Raw genomic sequence first — 23,151 nt, 5'->3', positions numbered from 1 at the left:
ACCTGCCCTGGACACACACACAAGCCTGCCCCTGCTCGAATCCCAATTCTAGGTTCCACCCCAAGCCCCTGCTCATAAACCATCCCTTCACTATTCTATGCCCTGGAGGCCAAAAAGCTGCTGGAAGTCCCCCCATCAAGTGCTAGCTAACACCACAGAAAGGCAGGGACTGGGCCAGATGTCCGATTAACACCTTTATTTCATGACAAAAGGGCTGGTGCTTGTTGAGGAGAGCAGCCCTGCTCAGCTGGCTGGGCCTCCCCATGCGGCAGTCACTGGCTCCGTGTCCACAACTCCAGAGTGGTCACTGACTCAGAGGGCCAAACGCTGCAACCCAAGATGCCCGCCTGCCTGCCCTGAGGTCCCACCGCAGCCCAGGCTCGTGAGGACGGAGTTTGAACAATCCAGTGGGCAGCAGTCCTGAGACATGGCAGGCAGGTCAGCAAAAGGCCTGGGTCCACCAGCGGGCACAGCTCCTCGCCCATGGCAGCCTTGCTGGGTGCCCAGCACAGCCATGCTGAGGGCACCAGTGTGAGCCGAGTGGTAACCAGGCCTGGGGGCAGGAGCACTGGCTTTGCTTTTTGTGTGCTGGGCTGGTCAGTCCTGGGCCATGGGGCAGGGGGAAGAAGAGACTGGAGGAGGGCTGGGGAGCGGCATCGGGAAGAACCAGGGGGACAGGAGGGAGGTGAGGCTGAGGAAGTACCCAGCCAGCTGGGTGTCTGCCTTGTGTGCCCCAGCTCTGGCCTGCACAGCTCCCGCCCCATCTGCAGGAAGTGATGCTTCTAGAAGGCTCCTGTTGGGGGCAGGACGTCTCTTCCACTCCCTGTGCCTGCTCAAACTTGGGGCTGTTTGTGCTCTGGCAGCAGCTACATTGGGTCAATACGGTGAGAAAACAGGGGTTCTTGTCCAGGGCCTGGTAAGTGAACCCCCGGGACCCCACCACCAACAGGAGGTGCCAGGGAGCATGACCCTGAGAAGGAAGACAACCCCCAGTCTGTATGGTCTGTGTCTGGAAGCTCAAGGGGGTACAGAGTCTTGGCAGGTGAACCCCACACACCTGGAACTCACAACTAAGAGCTTTTGGCATCCCCCAAAAGTTTGGGGCTTGAGGAGCTGATGATGACAAAGGATGGGGAAACACCACTTCTCACTCGGCAGTAGGAGCCGTGGGCCAGCATCACCCCCAGAAGTCTCAGCGCCACAGGCCCCGTGGGGGCTAGGCAGGGGCCCAAAGGGAGGTACAATCGCCTTCACCCACGGCCCTCAAGGCCCCAGGGGCTAGAGACACACACCAGGTGGCTCCGGGGGTCCTGACGGAGATGGGGTGGGGGCAAAGCCTAGACCCTGACTGGCTGCAGTCCTACACCTCACACACTCAATTTCAACCTCAAATCTCTCAATCTCTCTCTCGCTCACTGAAGTAGAGATAAATGATTGACATATAGTAGATAATAAAAAGAATAAAAACTAAGGGCCCCTATGTACAAAACTGTGAGTGTGCTGGGCGGCGGGGATGGGCGGGGACAGCTGTCCTCTGCAAGTCGGCCTCCCTTCCTCAGCTTATAAATTACAGCCCCCCCAGAAAACAAAGTGGGGGTGTGCGTCTCCAGCTGTGGCCTGGTGGACGGCGAGTGTAGCAGAGCGGCCTGGCCCTGGCGGAGTGGCGGCTAGAAGACAACGAGGCCCCTTGGGCGATGGGAGCTGTGGGGGGACCTAGCATCCGCTGGCAGGGGTCACGCAGATCCCCTGGGACTTCACCTTGTGGCGCTGGCCCCCTCGCCGCCGGCCCCCACTGCTGGGTTTGGGCTGAAAGAGAGGGAGGAGCGTGAGTAGGGGGGCCCTGGAACATAGAACCGTGTGTGCGCGTGCAGGAAGGGGGAACGGAAAGGAGTCATTTGGCAGCCCCACATGAAAAGGGTGATGGGAAGGGTCAAAGCAGAGGGAGCCTGAGGTGATGGGGAAGGCAAGGCCTGGATGCAGCTGCCTTGGGGGAACAAGACAGCCTGGGGGAACACAAGGCCACATACGCCTCAGGGATACCCTGCAGGGTGGGGGCCACAGGAAGTTGCTCTGAGCTCACACCCCCCTTTCCAAGATCCACAGCTGCGCTGTGCTGGGGACTGAAGGGTGAGGGCAGAAAGCAGAGCGGGCTCCCCGCCCCAACACCCCGAAATGAGCCAGGTGCACATCCCGCCCCTGCATGCTGTGGGGGCTCAGCTACCTGTGCCTGGAGACTGCTGGGTGCAGGCGGCTGCTGCGAGGCTCCGAGTGAACAGGCGTCATCTGTGGGAGGGGGTGCCCCTCCTGCTGGCCCTCCAGAGGGGCCCCCCTCTTCTCGTTTCGTCAGGGGACCCTTTTTCGTCGACTGCATTTTGATCTGCTGGGGCTTGGAGTTCATGGGGGAGTTGTTGGTGGTTTGGAGGAGCTGCGGGAGCCAGAAACAAGGCTGAGGCTGAGCTGCCTTGGGATGGGGGTCGTGCCTCAGTGGGTCTGCATGTCTGTGAGTCTGTGTTTCTCTCTGCCTGTAAGTCTGTGGGTCTCCTTGGCTCTGTCTGTGCGCCTGTGGGTCTGTGGGTCTCCTAGGCCTCTCCCACCTGACCTGCCGAGTCCTGGGTGATGGGGGATGGGGATGGAGAGCCCTGGTGGGTGACGGCAGGGGGCCTGGCTTCGGGCTGAGGATGGGGTTCTGAGTAGGGGAGCTTTGTGGGATTAGGCACTGAGCCTGGGGTGGGGCTGTGGTACCCCATTTGCTGTGCAGCAGCCCGAGCTTCCTACCAGGGCACAGTCGCTGTGGTGCCTCACCTGGCCGGGCTTCACCACCTTCCACAGACCATTTAGGGGGCTCTGTTTCCCCCAGATCTCTGGGGAAGCTGACCCTGAGTCCCACCGTGCCAGTCCCAGACTGCAGCCCCCGAGGCCCCTGATTCTGTACCCTGTGCCCAGGCCTGGGGGTCGCCTCACTTAGCAGCTGAGGTGCAGGGCTCCTGCCTCCTCCATGTGGGTGAGGCCAAGTTGGTCTCAAGGCCACATGCTAGGCCAGGGGGATCAAGACACAGAGCTCAGGCCCACGGCCCTGGGGCGCCACCACAGCCTCCCAAGGGAGACGAGAGAAGCCCAGCAGCCCCTGCACCCCTTGGATCTCAGGGGTGGGAAGGAGCGCCTGCCCTACCTTGGTGATGGTGCCCACGGCCTTGGTGCGGCCTTCCCGGAACACCAGCCGCTGGTCTATGTGCAGGTACTCGGGCGTCTTGATGAAGCGGAAGTGCACGGTGGCCTTGTCCCCGGTGCGCAGACAGTGCTTGTCCATGCTCAGGATGGTGGCCGTCTGCCTGATGCTCCCGCAGTGCACTGTCAGGGAGGTGGGGTGGGAGGTGTTGCGGATCAGCTGGGATTGGGGGGACTGTTGGAGCCCTGCCTGCCCGCCCGCCTGGCTCCTGTGCCTCAGTTGGAGGCCTCCAGCCCTGGGCTCAGATCCTGCACCTTCACTACTGGCCCAAGATGTGCCCATCTCATCTCTGTCCCATGGTGACATTCAGGAAACATGGAAGCATGGAAGGACAAGGCCAGGGTAGGTGCCTGGTGCGGATCTAAACAGACAGATTCATAGGCAGGCAGACACCTGGGCACAGGTGTGGCACTGTGGGAGACCTAACTGGTGGCTGGAGCTGAGAGGCGGGTCTCCGGGCATAAGATGACACCCAGCTATTAACCCATAACAAATGAGGTTTCCCAATTTCCTCTTTCCTTTCCCCTAGCCATGTGATAAGTAAAAGTCCACCTGGGTCTCACTCCACCCTCCCCTACCTAGCTGGATGGGGACTGAGAGTGAAGAAAGAGCAGTTCTGGCTTTTAGCTCAGAGAGATACCACAGACTGACTCCATGACTCTCCCCTGACTGGCTTGGCTTATTAATACTTCGCTGCTACCCCATCTGTGGGGTGATCTCACAAAAAATGGGGATTTACTTTATACCCGGGCCCTGAGGGCAAGCCCTGGCTGCACTCCCCAGGGCCCCCCCCCCCCTGCACACCTACCCATGGCTTGGTAGCGGGGGCTGATGGTGGTGGGGTGATGCAGGACAAGGATCTCAGCCTCGAACTCCCAGGACGCTTGGGGGTTGAGGCGCGGGGACACCATGACCATCCCTTTCCGGATGGACGAGCGCTTGATCTGCAAGAATGGGGAGCCCTGGCTGAGGGACCCACAGTCTCTGCCTTCACTGCAGGTCTGGAGATGAGCCTTCCAGAAATGCCCCTGACCCCCCAACTTGGCCATCTGTACCCACTCCCGAGGCTGATGTGAGGTCACAGAGCCCTGGGAAGCCTGACAGTGCATGGGACTCAGGGAAAGGTCTCCTCCTGCAGGTGGGACACCAGAGTTTGGAGGGGTTTGGAGGGGCTCCCCAGGGGGCAGGCAGGCAGCCTGGGCGCACTGCACCCACTTACCTTCTTCAGTGCGAACGAGGCTGTCTGGCCCCCGCGCACCTCCTTCACGGGCATGCGCTTGCGGTGGATGGACTTGACGGCGATGGACAGGAAGTTGCCCAGGGGGTCCGGGCCCAGCAGCAGGGTGTCATTGAGCTTGATCAGGCCCCGCAGGGTGGTCCCCGACACCACGGTCCCCACACCCTGTGGATGGGACCGGTGAGCCCCTCCCCTGACGGCCTTCTTCCTCCCCCTCCTCCTCGTGCTGGGGTCCCCTCACCCTCCAAGTCCCTGCCATCCTCACCGGCACAGAGTAGGTGTCGTCGATCTGGAACTCAGCCGGCTCCTCCTCTCGGCAGCTGGTGCGCGGGGACAGGAGGTTGAGAAACATCTTGAGCAGGTCCAGGTTCTCGCCAGTGACGTTGGAGATCTGGAAGATCGGGCACATCCTAAGCAGGGAGGGGGTGAAGAGACAGGAAGGCAGGCGCTTAGGGGGGCTCCCAGAGCACACCCCACCCACACTGGTCTTTGGGCTGAAAACTCTGGGGGTGGGTCAGGAATCAACCCAGTGTATAGAGCCGGAGTCATAGGACAGCGGGGAGGGCATTTGCCTCGTAGGCTGATGACGCGGGTTCGATCCCGGGCATCCCATAGGGCCCCCAGAGCCTACCAGGGGCGATTTCTGAGTGCAGAGCCAGTAGTAACCCTTGAAACGCCACCGGATGTGGCCCCAAAACAAACAAACAAATAAAGAAGAGCTGGGCTTGGATATGGGGGGCGGGTCTACAGGCCAATCAGGCTCACTACTGCTGAGACAGAGTCTCTGGGCAAGGAGAACCCAGCAAATCCTCCATGCCCATTGGGGGTGGATGTGGAGGGGGCCACAGGCCAGAGCAAGGCCAGCAAACACTTCTGTCATCAAGACACAGCCCAGGGTAAAAGGCCAGCACTGAGGTGACAAGTGAGGAATCCTGGTGTCAGGAGAACCTCACACACCGTGGGGAGGGGGTGTCACGCACTTGTCACACGGGCACTTTGGAATTAGGGCCACAGATGGGTCCAGCCTGAGGCCCAGCCAGGTAGCTGAGAGGGAGGTTCTGACAGGTACCCGCCCCGCCAGGCTGGAGGTACCTCTCGGAGCTGAAGTTGGAGGCGGTGACGATCACATCGTCCCTGCTCTGCACCAACACCGGGATCTTCCTGCAGCCCGGGGACTTCAGCAGGCGCTGCAGCAGCTTCAGTGTTTCTAGAGGGAAACAGCGTCAAGCAAGGAGGTGCCTTAGCAGGTGAGGCCTCTCCTCTGGCTCCCAGAGCAAGGGCAGGGGGAGCCACCATGCTTGGAGAGGTGGGGCTAGATTTGGGGCGGGGGAAGTGCTGTTTCAGGAGGAGCACAGAGAGGGGGGCTGTTGTCTGACTGCTCCAGAATCTTGGGTGTGGAACAGGGGGCCATGAGAAGGAAAATACTGCTCCCAGAAAAACAAAACCCTCTAAAAGAGACAAAAGAAAGAAACAAAAGAAACAACAAAAAGTAAAACAAAACCCTCCTCTGCAAAGGGCCTCCTCGAGACCCACATTGGCCCTTCGGATTGTCTCTCACAGACCCCACCATACTCACCCCTGCAGTAACTGCCAGTTGTGGGCCAGAGCAATAGCACAGGGAGGAGGGCGTTTGCTTTGCACATGGCCTACTTGGTTTTCCTTTTTGTATTTTTGGGCCACACCTGGCAGTGCTCCAGGGTTACTCCTGGCTCTGTGCTCAAAAATCACTTCAGGCAGGCTCAGGGGACCAGATGGGATGCTGAGGATTGAACCGGGGCCCATTCAAGGTCTGCTGCGTGCAAGGCAAATGCCCTACTGCTGTGCTAACCCTCCAGCCCCATACTTGGTCCACTTGGGTTCAATCTCCGACATCCCATAGGGTCCCCGAACCTGTCAGGAGTAACTACTGAGCACTACAGGGTGTAGGTTGAAAAGAAAACAACAACAACAACAACAATGGGTGAAGGCGCTTGCCTTGATGTAGCTGACCCCAATATTATAGAGGTCCTTTTAGCCCTGCCAGGAGTGATCCCTGAGCACAGAGCCAGGAATACTCTTAAACTCTCAACTGTTCTCTGGTAGCACAGCAGGATTTGCCTTGTATACAGCTGACCCAGATTTAGTCCCTGGCATCCCATATGGTCCCCTAAGCCCCGCCAGGAGTGACCCCTGAGCGTGGAGAGCAGGGGCTACTCCTGGGCTGTGTCGGGACCAAGAGCTACCCAGAGCAGAAAGAAGTAGTAGTGGCCGAGAGGTCTTGTCTCGCACAAGGTGTGCAGACACGGTGCCACAGAGGAGCACCTGTATCAGTTGAAGATGCCAATACCTTGCAGGATGTTGGCAGGACACATATCAATCTTGGTGACCACCACAAACACAGGTACATTGAGTGCCAGTGCCAAGCCCAGGTGCTCCTTGGTCATTCCCACGATGCCAGCGTTGCTGCCGACCTGCCACAGGAGATTAGAGTCAGAAACAGGTGCTGGAGCAATGGCACAGTGGTAGAGCGTTTGCCTTGTCATCCTGGGACGAACCCAAGTTTGATCCCCGGCATGCCATCTGGTCCTTGGAGCCTGCCAGGAGCAATTTCTGAGTACAGAGTCAGGAGTAACCAACCCCTGAGTGCTTCTGAGTTTGGCCCAAAAACCAAAAACCAAAGTTTCCACTTCTGAGGGTTACCAGGGGTTGAACGTCATAGCACGGGCCAGAGAGATAGCACAGGGGATGGGACACTTGCTATGCAGAGAGTCAATTCAAATCTCTGCCACCACATGGTCCTCTGAGCCCTGAACCATAAGTAAGCCCCAAGCATCAATAGATGTGGCCCAAAATCAAAACCCCAAAAGAAAAGCCCTTAGTGGGGACAAGAGAGATAGCACAGTGGGGAGACCACTTGCCTTGCATGTGGCTGACCAGGTTTGATCCCCAGCCTCCCATAGAGTCCCTGAGCCTAGAAAGAAGGGATTCCTGAGTGCAGAGTCAGGAGTCAACCCTGAGCACCGCCGTATGTGGCCTCAAAGCCAAAATACAAAACTCAATAGGATAAAAATCAGGAGCCGGAGAGATAGCAAGGAGGTAAGGCATTTGCCTTGCATGCAGAAGGACGGTGGTTCAAATCCCAGCATTCCATATGGTCCCCCGAACCTGCCAGGAGCAATTTCTGAGTGTAAAGCCAGAAATAACCCCTGAGCGATGCCAGGTGTGATCCAAAAACCAAAACCAAAACAAAAAAAAAAGATAAAACTCAGTGTCATAACAATGTCCAAAGTTGCCACCGCCCCCAACAGGTATGAAGTAGACACTGGGACAATGCCAGCTGTGGGTGCCCCTGTAAGACCTTCCCCTGACAAGAAGCCAAGAAGCACTTTCAAACACAGCTGTGGAAGGTAAACAGGCTGGGCCCACATGCAGGCACGAGGCAGCAGAAAGAGAGAAAGAAATTCTCACTTGCCACTGGGATCACTGCCAAGTGGCTTTCAAGGCAAATGCCAAGGTGTGCACAGCGGGTCCCACCCATTCACTCCCCCAGTGCCCTCTGGATCTGCCAGGGGAAGCTCTTTAAAGCCAGGAGAAGCCCAGCATGGTCCTGAGGTGCAGAGCTGGGGTCACACTGAGCCCCAAGAGCCTCCCCAGCCCACCATTCATGTCCCCTGGCTTTCCTTTCTCTTTTCCCATCCGGGAACTGTTCATTGGGCAACTCAGGTAAGTGCTCAGGATGGATGCTTGGTTTTTCCCACACTTACTAACTTAGGCAGCTGAAGGAAATGAGAATGGGGAGGGCAATCTTCGGGGGAACTGCCAAAGGCCAACACTGGGTGTCAGGGACTCCCAGCTCCACCCAGCGAGGAAGGCCAGATGGCGGCTTAGAAACCCGAGAAATGGAGCCGCCTGGGCTCAGCTTCCTCCTCCTGCTTCAGAGGCTCCTTCTGGGAGGCCTGATGCAGCTCAAAGGACTGGAGCACATGTCCCAATACTGCCCTGGTGGCCCCAGCATCTCTGGGCCTGAGCACAAACTGCCAGGTCTGTTCCACTGGCCCTAGCATGGCCGGGAGGTACTCTAGGGACTCCTAAGATCTGCTGGGGAGCCCCCCAACCTCCACCTGGGGCCAGGGGTGACTTGAGTTTGATGCTGCATACCAAGGCCCCAGGGCCAATGGAGCAGACCTGACACAGGCCCTAATTTGTATATGGAGCAAAGCCCCCACGCTGAACCCAGGCCCTGTAGCACTACGAGCATGACACTGTTCCCCAGGTTTCACCAGGAGCAAAGCAAAGCCTGAAAGAAACCCCAAGAGCTGGGCCCTTGAGCACTATCTGGTGAGGGCCCCAAACAAACAAACAAACAAACAAACAAACAAACAGACAAACAGGGCTGGCCAACTCTCCAGGCACCAGGAGGGCACTGAATTGTCAGACCCCAAGAAAGCCTCAGAAGCTCTCTCTGGCGAGCCTCTGTCTCTCGCCATCTGGACGCCTCCCCTCCCTGGGGGTGCACTGCAGTGTTCCCTCCCCCATGTCCTAAAGTCGCCCACTCCCCAGGAGAAAAAGTGATAAAGGCACCAAGTCCAAGTAACCGCCCCCCATGAGACTCATGACTTTTTATTTTTGGAGGGGGGCACACCCAACAGCGCTTAGGGGTTACCCCTGACTCTGTGCTCAGAAATCACTTCTGGCAGGCTCAGAGGATCCTATGGGATGCCGGAGATCGAACCCAGGTCGGCTGCATGCAAGGCAAAAGCCCTACCTGCCCTATTGGTCTGGCCCCATTTGTTTTTCCTTTTCTTTACTTCTCTTTCATTCCTTTCTATCACATTGCTTATCTTTTCCTTTAATAATTTTTGGGGATACAGACGTGATTGCACAGTGGAAAAGGCATTACCTGCTGAATCTGATCCAGGTTTGATAGCTGATAACCCATATGGTCCTCTGAGCTTTCCAGGAGTGACTCCGAGTGTAGCCAGGTGTGACCCATTACCCCCCCCACACACACACACACTTTTTTTTTTCTGGAGGGAGAATGCTCAGGGCTTACTCCTGTTTCTGGTGAGGGAGCACTCTTGATGGTGTTACGAGGAGCATATATGTACAAGAACACCAATATTTAAAGGCACGGAGTCAGAGAGATAGCACAGAGGTAGGGCGTTTGCCTTATATGCAGAAGGACGGTGGTTCAAGTCCCGGCATCCCATATGGTCCCCTGAGCTTGCTGGAGGCGATTTCTGAGCGTAGAGCCAGGAGTAGCCCCTGAACGCTGCCGGATATGACCCAAAAACAAACTAACCAAAAAAAAAAAAAAAGAACACCAATATTTTTTTTTTTGGTGTGGTTTTTTGGATCACACCCAGCAGTGCTCAGGGGTTATTCCTGGCTCCAGGCTCAGAAACTGCTCCTGGCAGGCACGGGGAACCATGTGGGACACCGGGATTCGAACTGATAACCTCCTGCATGAAAGGCAAACACCTTACCTCCATGCTATCTCTCCGGCCCCAAGAACACCAATATTTAAAGGCACAAGATGAAGAGGAAAAGCTAATTTACCCTCAGCAGTAAATGGAAATTCATTATATTTCCTTAATGTAATCTTAAATGTCTTTACTTTTATTGCTTCTGATCATATATTAAATAATAATTAAACAAAAAATAAAACAAAACAAAAAAAAGAGGAGCATCTGTGGTGCTGAGGATTTAAAAACTTGTACACGACAGGCTCTTTTACCCCTGTACTATCTCTAAGACCCTTTATTTTGTTGTTATTGTTGTTGTGTTTTTTTTTTTGAGTTCCTCCTGGCTCTGAGCTCAGAAATTACTCCTGGCAGGCTCAAAGGACCATATAGGATGTCGAGATTGAACCACCATCCCTCCTGGATCAGCTGCGTGCAAGGCAAACACCAAGGCAAACACAAGTACCACCTCTCCGGCCCCAATGTTGTTGTTTTTGAGCCACACCTAGTGGTGCTCAGGGGTTACTCCTGGTTCCGAGCTCAGAAATTACTCCTGGCAGGCTCAGGGGACCCTTTGGAATGCCAGGGATCAAACCTGGGTCAGTCACATGCAAGGCCTCCCTACTGTGCCCTCACTCGGGTGCATAATGTCCCCCAGAGTCCCCCCAGGACCCCCTCACCATGAGCATGCAGAAGTCGGGCAGGTGGCCCGTCATGCCAAACACGGTGGTCTTCAGGTACTTCTCGTGGCCAGCCAGGTCGATGAAGGTGATGACCTTGGACGACCTCTCACAGATCTTGGTCCACTCCAGGCTGCCGCCATGGTTGTCGGGCTTGTTGACCACGTTGCCTTCGCTATCGAAGCCCAGGATGTCGTTCCCGACGCTGCTGGTGCGGCCAGACTCCACCTCATGCTTGTGGCGGAAGAGCTTCTGGCGGGCGAAGCCTCGGCCGTTGTCCAGCTCCCCATGCGTCAGGACGCCCAGCAGGGTGCTCTTGCCTGCGTCCACGTTGCCCACCACAGCCACCCTGTGGGGAAGAAAGGGGACGGGGACGGGGTCCACACCTGGGCATGGAGGTGTGGTGCAGGGATTCACGGGGTCTTCCTCCTGGGACTCCCACTCCCCACCCTGAGCTACAGAAGAAAGGGGCCCCATAGGCAGAGGCACCAAACACTCCACTGAACCCGTTTCTCGCCTCACCCCATTTTTTTCTGATGGGTAAGGGAAGGCAGGGATCACGGCGGCCACACCAATCTGGCCGGGCTCTATCCCCTCAGTCAGTCAGGTCATGGTTTTCAGACCAAGGGCAGGAGAAGGTGGGGAAGGTGGGAAATGGGGGTAGGGAGGTGTCCAGGGGCAGAATTAGAAGCTCAGGCCTGAATCTCACCCCCCAACTTCACACACATCCCCAGATCCAATTTTTTGTTTGTTTTTTTTTGTTTGTTTTTTTTGTTTTTTGGGCCACACCCGTTTGACGCTCAGGGGTTACTCCTGGCTATGCGCTCAGAAATCGCCCCTGGCTTGGGGAGACCATATGGGACGCCAGGGGATCGAACCGTGGTCTGTCCTACGCTAGCGCTTGTAAGGCAGACACCTTACCTCTAGCGCCACCTTCCCGGCCCCTGTATTTTTGGTTTTTGAGTCGAACCTGGCTGTGCTCAGGGTTTACTCCTGGCTCTGCACTCAGAAATCTCTCCTGGCAGGCTCAGGGGACCATATGATATGCCGGGATTCGAACCATTGTCTGTCCTGGATCGGCTGCATGCAAGGCAAATGCCCTATTGCTGTGCTATTTCTCCGGCCCATCCCAGATCCATTTTGTCCAGACACCTCCTGCTCACCTGACCTCTAGGAAGTCGTTGTCCCCCACTCGCTTCCGCACCAGGTAGTCACGCACGCGGCCCCCTGCTTCTTGCCGGTCCCTCAGGAGGATGACGTCGGCCTCGAGCTGCTCAGCCATGCTCTTCACCGTGGCGTAGGAAGCCTCCATGTCTGCCTCGCTCAGCCCATACTCTGTCCCATCTGGTGGTGAAAGTCCAGGTGTCAGGCTGACCGCTGGCCTTGCCTAGGTCCCACTGGGGCCGCAGACCTGGCTCAAGGACTGGGGTGGGCCCTGACACCCAAGAACCAAGCACGGGCTCTTCCTTCTTCCTCCTGCAGCTGCCTCTGAGGTGTGCAAGGGTTCTAAGCCAGGCCTCGTGTGGGGGCCCTGGGAACGCGGGTGTCCTGGGTAGCTCAACCCCAGGACAGACAGGCACAGAGGTGGGGAATTCACTCACAGCAGTGAGACTTGGGGCTGAACCACAGAGAATGGGGAGTTGATGGGGGGAGCAGGAATCTATTGGCTTTGCCATCGGCAGCACCCGAGCAGCCTGTTCAGTGAGCACCAGGAGGTCACAATCACTCTTGAGCCTTGGACGGCAGCCTCTGGACACTGCTTGAGCTTCCAGGTCCCCACTCAAGCGGCCCATCTGCCCTTTCCATGCTCCCCAGACTTTCCCTGCTGCATATGTCTGCAGAGGGGGCACCGAGCCTAAAGCATCAGGCCCTTGTTATGTTTATCCTGCAGACGGTCATGGAAGAGGGTCTGGAAGGCTTGTGGTCCCTTATCTGCAGCACCCTAGGATCAGGACGCCCTGACAGTTGTTCCCTGGATCACCCAGGGGAGTCTTCTCTCTCTCTCTCTAATTTTAAATTTTTGGGAAGAAGCCTTTCTTATCTCAGAGGGGTTTGAAAGCTGGGTGACAGAAGGGCCATCTGAATGCCATCAGGTACTGTTCCAAACTGGGGGACAGCCACCAATGTCACCCCAGCATTCCACAAAGGCCCTGGCCTGAAGGATGAATTCCTCTTTGCAGGAGCAGACACATAGGCCAGGGAGAGGGGCCAGGGCCAGTCTGTGCGCCAGGCTCGGGGTACAGTCACCCCGCCCTCACAGGATTCTCTTCACACATGCCATCCAAGCCTGGACTCTGGGATCTTTGGCAGGTCTTTCAGATGCTCAAGCCCTGTGCTGTGTTTCCCTGTCTACTCCCAACTTCACTTTGCGGGATGGAGAGGTGGCGCAAGCAGCAGGAGGGCATTTGCCTTCTCTGCGCTAACCTAGGACGGACTGCAGTTTGATTCCCTGGAGTCCCATATGGTCCCCCAAGCCAGTAGCAATTTCTGAGTACATAGCCGGGAATAACCCCTAAGCGTCACTGGGTGTGGCCAAACAAACAAACAAATACTGAGGCTGGAGAGATAGCATGGAGGTAGGGTGTTTGCCTTGCATGCAGAAGGATAGTGGTTCAAATCCCAGCATCACATATGGTCCCCAAGCCTGCCAGGAACAATTTCTGAGCATAGAGCCAGGAGTAACCCCTGAGTGCTGCCAGGTGTGACACAAAAACAAAAACAAACAAAAAATAAACCAACTTCGCTCTGCACCCCTCTTTGCCAAGTCACTTCTGCATTCCCAAATCAGCCAATGTCATCCAAGCCTTTGGGCACAAACTGCTCTCACCACTGCCTCTCCTGACCTGGCAAACATCTACTCATCCTTCAGAATCAACCCGAGGACACAACCTCTTTAGGGCCCCTCCCCCCAGAACCAACGAAATTACATTCCTTCCCTCCCCTCCTCTCTCTTCCTCTTTCCCCCTTTTGGCTCCCTTCAGTGTGGCCTATTTTAAAATATTTTAATTGGGCCACAGTAATGTAATAGTACAGTGGCAGGGCGTTTGCCTTGTACGCAGCCAACCCTGGACAGACCCTGGTTCAACTCCTGGCATCCCAAATGGTGGCTCGAGCCTATCAGGAGTGATTTCTGAGTGTAGAGCTAGTGGTAACCCCTGAGTGCCACTGGGTGTGCCCCCAAAACAAAACGAAAAAAAGTTAATAAAAATAAAATCACAACGTTTGCACTGTGCCCGCTTGCTCCATGCCCAGTGCTCATCTTCAATGATCCAGTAAGACAAGGTCAATTGTCAGGTCAATTGTTTGTGGACAATGAGCCAAAACTCAGAACTGCCATGTCCACAGCCTATCCCGCTAGACCAAGGTAGGAGTACATTGGGCAGGGCACTGGCCTCATATGTGGCCAGCCAGGTTTGGTTTAGCACTTCAGAAGGTCCCCAGAACCCACCCAGGAATAACCTCTGAGCAAAGCTAGACACAAGCCCTAAGCACCGCTGGATGTGGTCCCAAACAAAAAACAAAACAGAAAGTCAATTCTGGGGCCTGAGAAGTAAATACAGCTGGCAAGGCACTTGCCTGACACATGATCATGCTAAGTTCTATGCCTGGTACAGTCCCAAGAGACCGGCCAGAAGCCTTGAACATAGCTAGACATGCCCACCCACCCCCCAAAAAAGAATGCTTTCTTTGGGGGCCAAAGCGGTGGTGAGGAGTGGTAAGGTGTCTGCCTTGCCAGTGCTAGCCTAGGACAGACCGCAGTTCGATCCCCCGGCATCCCATAGGGTACCCCAAGCCAGGGGCTATTTCTGAGCGCATAGCCAGGAGTCACCCCTGAGCATCACCAGGTTTGGCCCAAAAAAGCAAAAACAAAAAAGAATGCTTGCGGGGCTGGGCGGTGGCGCTAAAGGTAAGGTGCCTGCCTTGCCTGCGCTAGCCTTGGACGGACCTCGGTTCGATCCCCCGGTGTCCCATATGGTCCCCCAAGCCAGGAGCAACTTCTGAGCACATAGCCAGGAGTAACCCCTGAGCGTTACCGGGTGTGGCCGAAAAATCAAAAAAAAAAAAAAAAAAAAAAAAAGAATGCTTGCTTTGGGACCAGAGAGATAGTACAGCCAATGTGAAGTGGTCAGCCTAGCCTATCCCTGACACCCCACACAACTCCATGAGCCTCATCAGGAGTGATCCCTGAGCCAGGAAGATGCCCTGAGCATCACTTAATGTGTCACTTCAAAAAAAATGAGAGGCCGAAGAGATAGCATGGAGGTGAGGCATTTGTCTTGCATGCAGAAGGTCAGTGGTTCGAATCCCGGCATCCCATGTAGTCCCCCCGAGCCTTCCAGGAGCGATTTCTGAGTGTGGAGCCAGGAGGAACCCCTGAGCACTGCCGGGTGTGACTCAAAAACCAAAAAAAATGAAAGAAAAAAAGAGCATTGGGGATGTTGGAGGTGGCTCTGTGATAAAGCACTTGCCTTTCATGTAAGAGTCCCTGGGTTCGATCCCCGGCACCACCAAAAAAAGACGGGGGAGGGGGGCAGAAGTGAAAGCACAGTGGGCTGACCCAGAATCAATCCCCAGCACTGCCAGTCAGCCAGGAGTGATCCCTGAGCACTGCCAACTAGGTCCCCACAACCAAAGGAATCCTCAGAGAGGGCATTCATTTCCTTTGTACTACTTAAATTTCTTTAAGATCTCTCTCATTAATCCCAAGGCTCTCTGAGTCAGGGCTCCGATGGAGGTCATCACGCCCATTTTACAGATGAAGGGCGTGATAAACTGAGGTGAAGTGCACAAACAGGAAGTCCATGAGGCTGACCACCAGAGGCTGTCCACCTGCTTCTGATCTCTGATGTCAACCTGTGGAACCTGTCAAGTTAGGATTCCTTTCTGCTCACGGATTCCAGCAGGAAGGCATCACTGTTAATCGACTACCATCCAATTGGTAGATGCGAAGATAATGTTTGGGTGTGTGGATGTGTTAATGTTTAACAGCTTTTACAATGCCAGAGGAGGGTTAATTAGCAACTGAGTCTCCATGGCATGATGAAATGCACTGTAAAAACAAACCAAAACCAAAACCAAAACAACAACAAGGGGCTGGACTGATAGATAGAACCATGGGCAGGGTGCCTGCAGAGCCAAGAGTAGGCCATGAACACCACTGGGTGGGGCCCAAACCAAAACAAAATGACAACAATAACAAAAACCACACACAAAATAGTTGGCACCTTTGTTCAAATCGATTGCGAGGTGGTTTCTGATCTTCTCACAAGCAGGAACTGATGAGTGATGAATGATAGTGGTTCAAATCTTCAGGAGGGCAGGATGTGCTCCTGGCTCTCAGTGCTCAGAATCCAGAAAGCGTGAGGAGCCTGTGGGCCCTGCCCTTCCTATCTCTGTAGCCCTGAACAGTGCAGGACTCCTTCCTTTTCTTAACACTCATTTCCCAGCCACTATCTCCCTAAACAAGCCTTCTCTATGCGATAAGAGCCTGTGACTGGGGAGGAGGCAGCCATGATGGGAAAGGCAGATAGGAAAAATATTGCAAAGGAGAGCACAATGGCAGCTGGAAGCAAACCCTTACTTATCCCTCCTGTCACTCCAGTAACTTCTTCCGTGTCTTTTGTTTTTCTACTGAGGCTACTTGTATCTCAATCCCAAATATTGTATCTACTCAGGAGACTAGACTTGAAGTATCCAAATGTTTTGCACAGTATCAAACCCTGTGATAACACAGTAGTAGTAGTAGTAGTAGTAGTAGTAGTAGTAGTAGTAGTAGTAGTAGTAGTAGTAGTAAGGTTTTTTTTTGTTTGTTTTGTTTTTTTTGGTTCACACCCAGCAACGCTCAGGGGTTCCTCCTGGCTCTATGCTCAGAAGTCGCTCCTGGCAGACTCGGGGGACCATATGGGATGCCGGGATTCAAACCACCGTCCTGCACGCAAGGCAAACACCCTACCTCCATGCTATATCTCCGGCCCCAATTGTAGTAAGGTTTTTTGTCTTGATCTTGACTGACCCAGGTTTGATTCCCCCATCCCACCCCGGCAGATACCCCCATAGGGTTTCCCCAAGCTCAGGAGTGATCTCTGAGCACACAGACAGAGGTTAGCCCTGAGAATAGCACAGCAGAGTGTGGCCCAAGAAAGAAAGAAAAAAAATCCAGTCCTTGGAAAAGACTTAGGAGATGTATCAATTAAGTAAGAAAGTCTGGGAAATGCCTTTGCTGAAATTCATGCTGGGAAAGGATTCTTTTCTGCCTTTACAAAACCTACATCCAGGGGCTGGAGCAATGGTGCAGGCAGTAGGGCGTTTGCGCGTGCTAATCTAGAACGGACCGTGGTTCGATCCCCTGGCATCCCAAATGGTCCCCCAAGCCCGGAGCGATTTCTGAGTGCAGAGCCAGGAGTAATCCCTGAGCATCACTGGGTGTGGCTTCCCACCACCACCAAAAAACCTACATCCAGCCAAAAGAGCCAAGTCTTTAAAATGATGCATCACATCGAAGCCTACCCAGGGCTGTTGGCAAAGTTGACCATGGCAAATTCAGCTACAGACCAAACTGACAACATGAACCAGCCCCACACCCTTCCAGCACAGACAGGAAGATGAAGACATGCAGGCTGGCTTCGGGGAGCCTACGCCAGGGATGACCAGGAGGCAGAAAGTCCAAGTCTGAACCTGGCCTGTGTCCTTGGGCCCTGTGCCAATGCAGGACCTGGGCCAGCCCCTTCCAGCTGGGGACACGTTGCTGTGCCTGCCGGGATGTCCCAAGGGAAGAAGAGGGAGGCCCCCCTCTGGTCCGCAGCTGTTGGCACTGTGTGGCCAGTGTGGTCTGGATGAGGTGGCCTGACAGACAGACAGACTCAGGGCGTCTTTTGCTTACTGATTTCCAGAAGTGCATGCACACAGCACAACACACACACACACATACACACAGCTGTTATGAAGGAGACAGATCTCAGTGGAAACCAGGTGGGGAGGGGACAGTACAGTGAACTCCAGGGCTCGTCCGTCTCTGCCAGACCTGACTGTGACCTGACCGGGTCACCTGTTTCCGGCTCTGGCCCTCACTTCCCTTTATGCAAATAGGCTCTGGGGATTGAGACAGGGAACTTCAGAGAAAAGGATGGGTGGCCAGGAGGGTCACTGAAGTGGGAGGGATCATTTTACACTCCGCCTTCCACCTCCCCACCACCACCACACACAAACCATCCCCAGTCCTCTAGACACCAGAGCACCAGCTGCAGCTGAGACCCAGACGAGTTCAGAAATAAAGTGAAAGGAAAGGCGGCTCACCTGATCCCTGCCCAATGACATATATGGTCTCGCCGCAGCCCTCGTCCATCCTCGCCCACATCTGCCGCAGCAGGCTGTCATACTGCTCAGCTGTAGGGCTTACTAAAACCAGCTAGAAGAGAAACCAACAGCCTTAGGACCACACTCCCAGAGGAGCAGCTCCAGCCCCTGAGCCCGAGGTAGGGGACCCCATGGCCCCCTGATGGAAACGGCTACCCAGCCCTCCAGACCTGCTGTCACTTCAGTCCCCTCTGTCCTGTGGGCCCTTGATAAGTGACTTGGCAAACCAAAACGAGTGTTGGGGGAAGAAGTACAACACCCAGATGGAGGGGTGTCCCTGGACTTCTACAGGGTGCCTGAGGGCCTAGTCCTCCACCCGTGCAGAAGAAACTGAAGAGCGGAGAGTTTCCTCTCCCCCATGCACTCCCATCTGGATACCCACAAGCCGTACTCTCTGCCACCCAAAGGGTACTGGTTCCCAGAATAATGCAAGAACTCTAGAATTCTCCTCCCTCCAGCTTTGAGCTGTAACTTATCTTCATGGACCAAATAAAAAATCCCATCCCCACTATCAATGAGCTGCAGCATCAGGCTCTTGCAAACTTCTGCCAATCAGAGGCTAAAGTGAAAATACAGCGAGGAGAGCCTTTGCCTTACATGCATCTGAGCTGGGTTCGATCCCCGGCATCCCATATAGGATTCCCCAAGCACTTTCAGGAATGACCCCTGAGTGCTCACTTCAGCAGCACATCTATTAAAATAGGAATGGCCCCTGAGCACAGAGCCAGGAGTAATGCCTGAGCACTGCCAGGTGTGGCAAAAACAAACAAAGAGAACTAAAACAAACTTCTGTCAAACACATCCCAGTCAGTATTAAGGGCATCTCTGGGCAGGCCCTTCGCCACTGGGCCTGTAGGAATCTGTCCACAAGAACTTGTGGGGGGGGGGGGTGGCGAAAAAAATCACCAGAGTCTTAGTCTCCCAAGGTATAAAATGGACAGAACAGTGCTGGAAGACCCCCCCCAAGTTCTAGTCCGCAGCTCAACAAGTGGACACTGCCCTTCTTCTGCCTGGCCCAAGAACAAGCGAACCACCGAAGTTTCTGAAAGGTTTCTCCCTTGGACAGTCCAAAGCCCCCACAGTGAGTGGGTTCACTTAGAGCAATTTCCCCAACTCAATCTGCTCCACCCATTTCCTCTCCCCCAACACGTTCGTTGTTGCCTTTGTCTTTCCAGTCCCACCACAATGACGTCCAGGGTCTCTCTAACGGGGCTCTAGCCAGGACCCTCAGACTGCAAGCAAGAAGTCAAAAAAATGGGCCCGGAGAGATAGCACAGCGGTGTTTGCCTTGCAAGCAGCCAATCCAGGACCTAAGGTGGTTGGTTGGAATCCCGGTGTCCCATATGGTCCCCCGTGCCTGCCAGGAGCTATTTCTGAGCAGACAGCCAGGAGTAACCCCTGAGCACCACCGGGTGTGCCCCCCCCCACAAAAAAAAAGTCAAAAAATATCCTGTTTGCGGGAGCATTAAATAAGCCGGACCACTGCTGTCTCCACTATGCCCGCAGTTTCCTTCAGCACCTTGACCAGGAAACCTGCTGTCCAGCTGGTGGACCTCAGAGGCCAGCGCAGGGCGCCCAGTTTCCTGAGCTGATTCATCAGAAGCTGTCCCTGCAACTTGGGCGCTGTCTTCTAGGGCGTCTGCACCCTGTGGCCCCATTACCTCACGCTTCCCCATACCATCCTTGAATTGGGGGCACCTCTGTGGGGAGGGGGTGGAAAAGGTGCACAGTGACCAAGAGGACCTAAGGTCCTCTTAAGTGCTCAAGAGAAAAGGAAATAAAGGGGGCATAGCAGCTGACACGGGGTAGTTTCTGGGCGGCAGCTTCACAGCAGGGAAAAGTTCCCTCCTTTCAATCAAGCACTTGGGCCCTGCAGCCCGGGGCTGGGACCTGATGGGCCCTGATGCCTTAGGGGACAGCTGTCAACGTGGCTTGGCGGGGTGACTGCTTTGGATCCCCCCTGCACCCTCGGGGCTCCCTTGTCTCAGGAACCCAGAGGCTGGGTTGGAAACTTTGCCAAGGTCACAGAGCCTTGGGGAAGGCAGACTTCCAAGCTGGGCTCCTTCCAGCTTTTCCAAGCAAGCACCTGCTGCTGTAGGTGCGGGGATCTCCCCCACACCCCAACTGGGCGGCCCAGGGGGGTGAGTGGGGGGTATCTCCTCCTCCTCCTCCTCCTCCTCCTCCTCCTCCTCTCCTTCCTCCTCCTCCTCCTCCGCTTTGATCTTGGGAGTCCCCACGGGCATCTCATCTCCCCACCATCCCTCCCTCCCTCCCTCCAGCTCCCCGACTTTCTGTTCCCTTTCCTACCCCAGGAAGGGAGACGATCGGCCGCTGCTCGCGCTTGCTGTCGGGGCGCCCCTTGCCCGGGAGGGGAGACCCGCGTGGGGTTCGGGGTTGGAGGGTCCCGGGGCCCCCAAAACACACACACACACACATAGACACCCTGGAGGGGCGGCCGGGCGGGCGGGGGACGGCTCGCCGGTCCCGACGCCCGCGCCCCGCCGGTTGCCCGGAGACACCGCCAGCCTCCCCAGCCGGTGCGCACCCCCAAACCCAGCCCTCCTCCTCCTCTTCCTCTTCCTCCTCCTCCTCCTCCTCCTCCGGGGAGCCCCAAAGCCTGCCCGCGCCCGCCCGGGCCTACCTTGCTGGTGAGGTCCAGCTCCGGCTCGCCGTTGAGCGTCTCTCCGTCCTCGCTGCCGTCCGAGTCGAAGCCGCCGTGCAGGCGGGCGGCGGCGGCGGACGCCCGGCGGGCCGCCCCCGGGGAGCTGGGCTCCGGGGCGAACATCGAGGCCGGGACCGCGGGCGCGTCCATCGGGGAGCGACACCGCTCCGCCGCCATCTTTACGAACTTGGGCTCATTCCGCCTCGTTTGCATAATACAGGCGCGGCCCCGCCCCCGGCAAGAACGGCCCGCTCGTCACGCCCTCTCGTTTGCATAATATATGCGCGACTCCGCCCCCGCTGGCTCGGCCTGGGGCGAGTGCCGCTTCCCTTCGCCCCGCCCACCGCGAGGCGGAGGCGGGCTCACGGGGGCTCTCGCGCCCATCATTGGCTGCAGCCGGCGCTCATGAATAATTAACGAGGTCTATGAATGATGAATGAGGTGCCTCATGAATATTCAACGAGATCTCATTTTTAAGCCCCGCCAGGCCTTAGCTATCAAGGTCCGGCTCGCCGGAGCTCCGGAGGTGGCGGCCAGCGCTCGACCTTCTCGGACCCTTCTTGTCTATCGGAGCCGGGCAGACGGGTGACGGACGCAGCCTGCTGACGTCCCAGGGGGACTGACACCCCGCTTGTCCCCTCCATGTGTCCCCCTTTCTCTCTCTCCTCCCCAGCCCGGCTTACCCCTGTTTCTTATTTGTTTATTTGGTTTTGGGGCCACATCCCTTGACGCTCAGGGGTTCCTCCTGGCTCAGCGCTCCTGGCTTGGGGGGCCCCATTTTTGACGCCGGGGGATCGAACCTAGGTTAGCCGCGTGCAAAGCAGACGCCTTGCCGCTTGCGCCACCGCTCCGGCCCGTGTCACCCCGTTTCCAGAGGCGGCGCTCAGCTTGCAAAGGTCTCTGCGGGAGATCTCGCCTGGCTGGGCGAGGGCGTCCCGGGGCCAGGGCCCAGCGGGGTCCCGCGCCGAGTTCCTAGTAAACTTAGGGGCGTCTGGAGACGTCTCCCGCGCGCGGTGAGTGACTCTGGGCCCAGGTCAGCGGCTGCCAGACTGAAGGTCCCCCGTGCTGGCGATCCCCCGAGCGACTTCGAGAGTAGGATCGGTGCCCGGAGGAATCTTCACTTCAGCAGCCAGAGCCAGGCGAGTGTAAGCGCTGACCTCAGGCAGAATTCCCCATTCACAGACTTTGCAGCCAGAGCATTGCATCGACGTGCACAGAAAGAGAGAGAGAGAGAGAGAGAGTATAGGTTGAAAAGTTGAAATGAAAGCCAAACGGGGGCTGGAGAGACAGCACAGCTGTAGGGCATTTGCCTTACACGCAGTCCATCTAGAAAAGACATCCCATAGGGTCCCCAGAGCCTGTCAGGGGGCGATTTCTGAGCAGAGACCCAGGAGTAACCCCTGAGCGCTGCCGGGTGTGACCCAAAAACCAAAGAAAAAGGAAGAAGAAGGAGAAGGAGGAGGAGGAGGAGGAGGAGGAGGAGGAGGAGGAGGAGGAGGAGGAGGAGGAGGGAGGAGGAGGAGGAGGAGGAGAAAGAGAAAGGAAAGAAAGAAAGAGGAAAGAAAGAAAGGAAGAAAGGAAGGAAGAAAGAAAGAAAGAAAGAAAGAAAGAAAGAAAGAAAGAAAGAAAGAAAGGAAGAAAGGAAGAGAAAGAAAGGATGGAAAGAAAGAGAGGGAGGAGAGAAAGAAAAGGAAGAAAGAAAGGAGGGAGGGAGGAGAAAGAAAGAAGAAAGATGGGGCCGGGAAGGTGGCGCTAGAGGTAAGGTGTCTGCCTTACAAGCGCTAGCCAAGGAACGGACCTCGGTTCGATCCCCCGGCGTCCCATATGGTCCCCCCAAGCCAGGGGCGATTTCTGAGCACATAGCCAGGAGTAACCCCTGAGCGTAAAACGGGTGTGGCCCAAAAAACCAAAAAAAAAAAAGAAAGAAAGAAGAAAGAGAAAGAAAGAAGAAAAAAGAGAAAGAAAGAAAGAAAGAAAGAAAGAAAGAAAGAAAGAAAGAAAGAAAGAAAGAAAGAAAGAAAGAAAGAAAGAAAGAAAGAAAGAAAAAGGTTGAGTGAATAAAATTCTGACCAGCAGGCAGAAAGGGAGAATTCTCAACACTTCAAAAGTGATGGTGTTCGATAACTTTTTTTTATATTTTTGAAATGGTTCATTCATTTTTTTCCAAATTGGTTTGAATTTGTGTTACTTTTTTTTTTTTTTTTTTTTTGGTTTTTGGGTCACACCCGGCGGTGCTCAGGGGTTACTCCTGGTTGTCTGCTCAGAAACAGCTCCTGGCAGGCACGGGGGACCATATGGGACACCGGGATTCGAACCAACCACCTTTGGTCCTGGATCGGCTGCTTGCAAGGCAAACGCCGCTGTGCTATCTCTCCGGGCCGAATTTGTGTTACTTTTATCTTTTTTTCTTTTCATTTTCTTTTCCAATTGTGAGCCATTCCATATCGCATCTTTATTGCAAAAGTGTGCCTGCGATAATTTTGTATATCAATTCTACACACTGTTGTAACATTACATAAACAATCGAAACATTGTTTTAACATGGGAATTTG

At 55.4% G+C, this 23,151-nt stretch overlaps 1 protein-coding gene across 1 annotated transcript; it reads right to left on the bottom strand.

Annotated features, from left to right (window-relative positions):
- Positions 1-1,454: 1,454 nt before the first annotated feature.
- Positions 1,455-20,776, bottom strand: GTPBP1 (GTP binding protein 1). The gene is made up of 12 exons (XM_049771570.1): positions 20,579-20,776; positions 17,878-17,989; positions 11,748-11,928; positions 10,585-10,933; positions 6,790-6,913; positions 5,556-5,670; positions 4,729-4,873; positions 4,446-4,628; positions 4,035-4,170; positions 3,170-3,348; positions 2,222-2,425; positions 1,455-1,806 (listed from the first exon to the last, which is right to left on the bottom strand). Exons 1-12 carry the CDS (start codon positions 20,774-20,776, stop codon positions 1,714-1,716), a joined length of 2,019 nt encoding a protein of 672 aa, XP_049627527.1. The 3' UTR covers positions 1,455-1,713.
- Positions 20,777-23,151: the final 2,375 nt, after the last annotated feature.

This window comes from Suncus etruscus, chromosome 4, assembly GCF_024139225.1.
Source record: "Suncus etruscus isolate mSunEtr1 chromosome 4, mSunEtr1.pri.cur, whole genome shotgun sequence".
Taxonomy (NCBI): domain Eukaryota; kingdom Metazoa; phylum Chordata; class Mammalia; order Eulipotyphla; family Soricidae; genus Suncus; species Suncus etruscus.
Note: the sequence above shows the minus strand (reverse complement) of the source record. Positions and strands in the feature narration are given on the sequence as shown.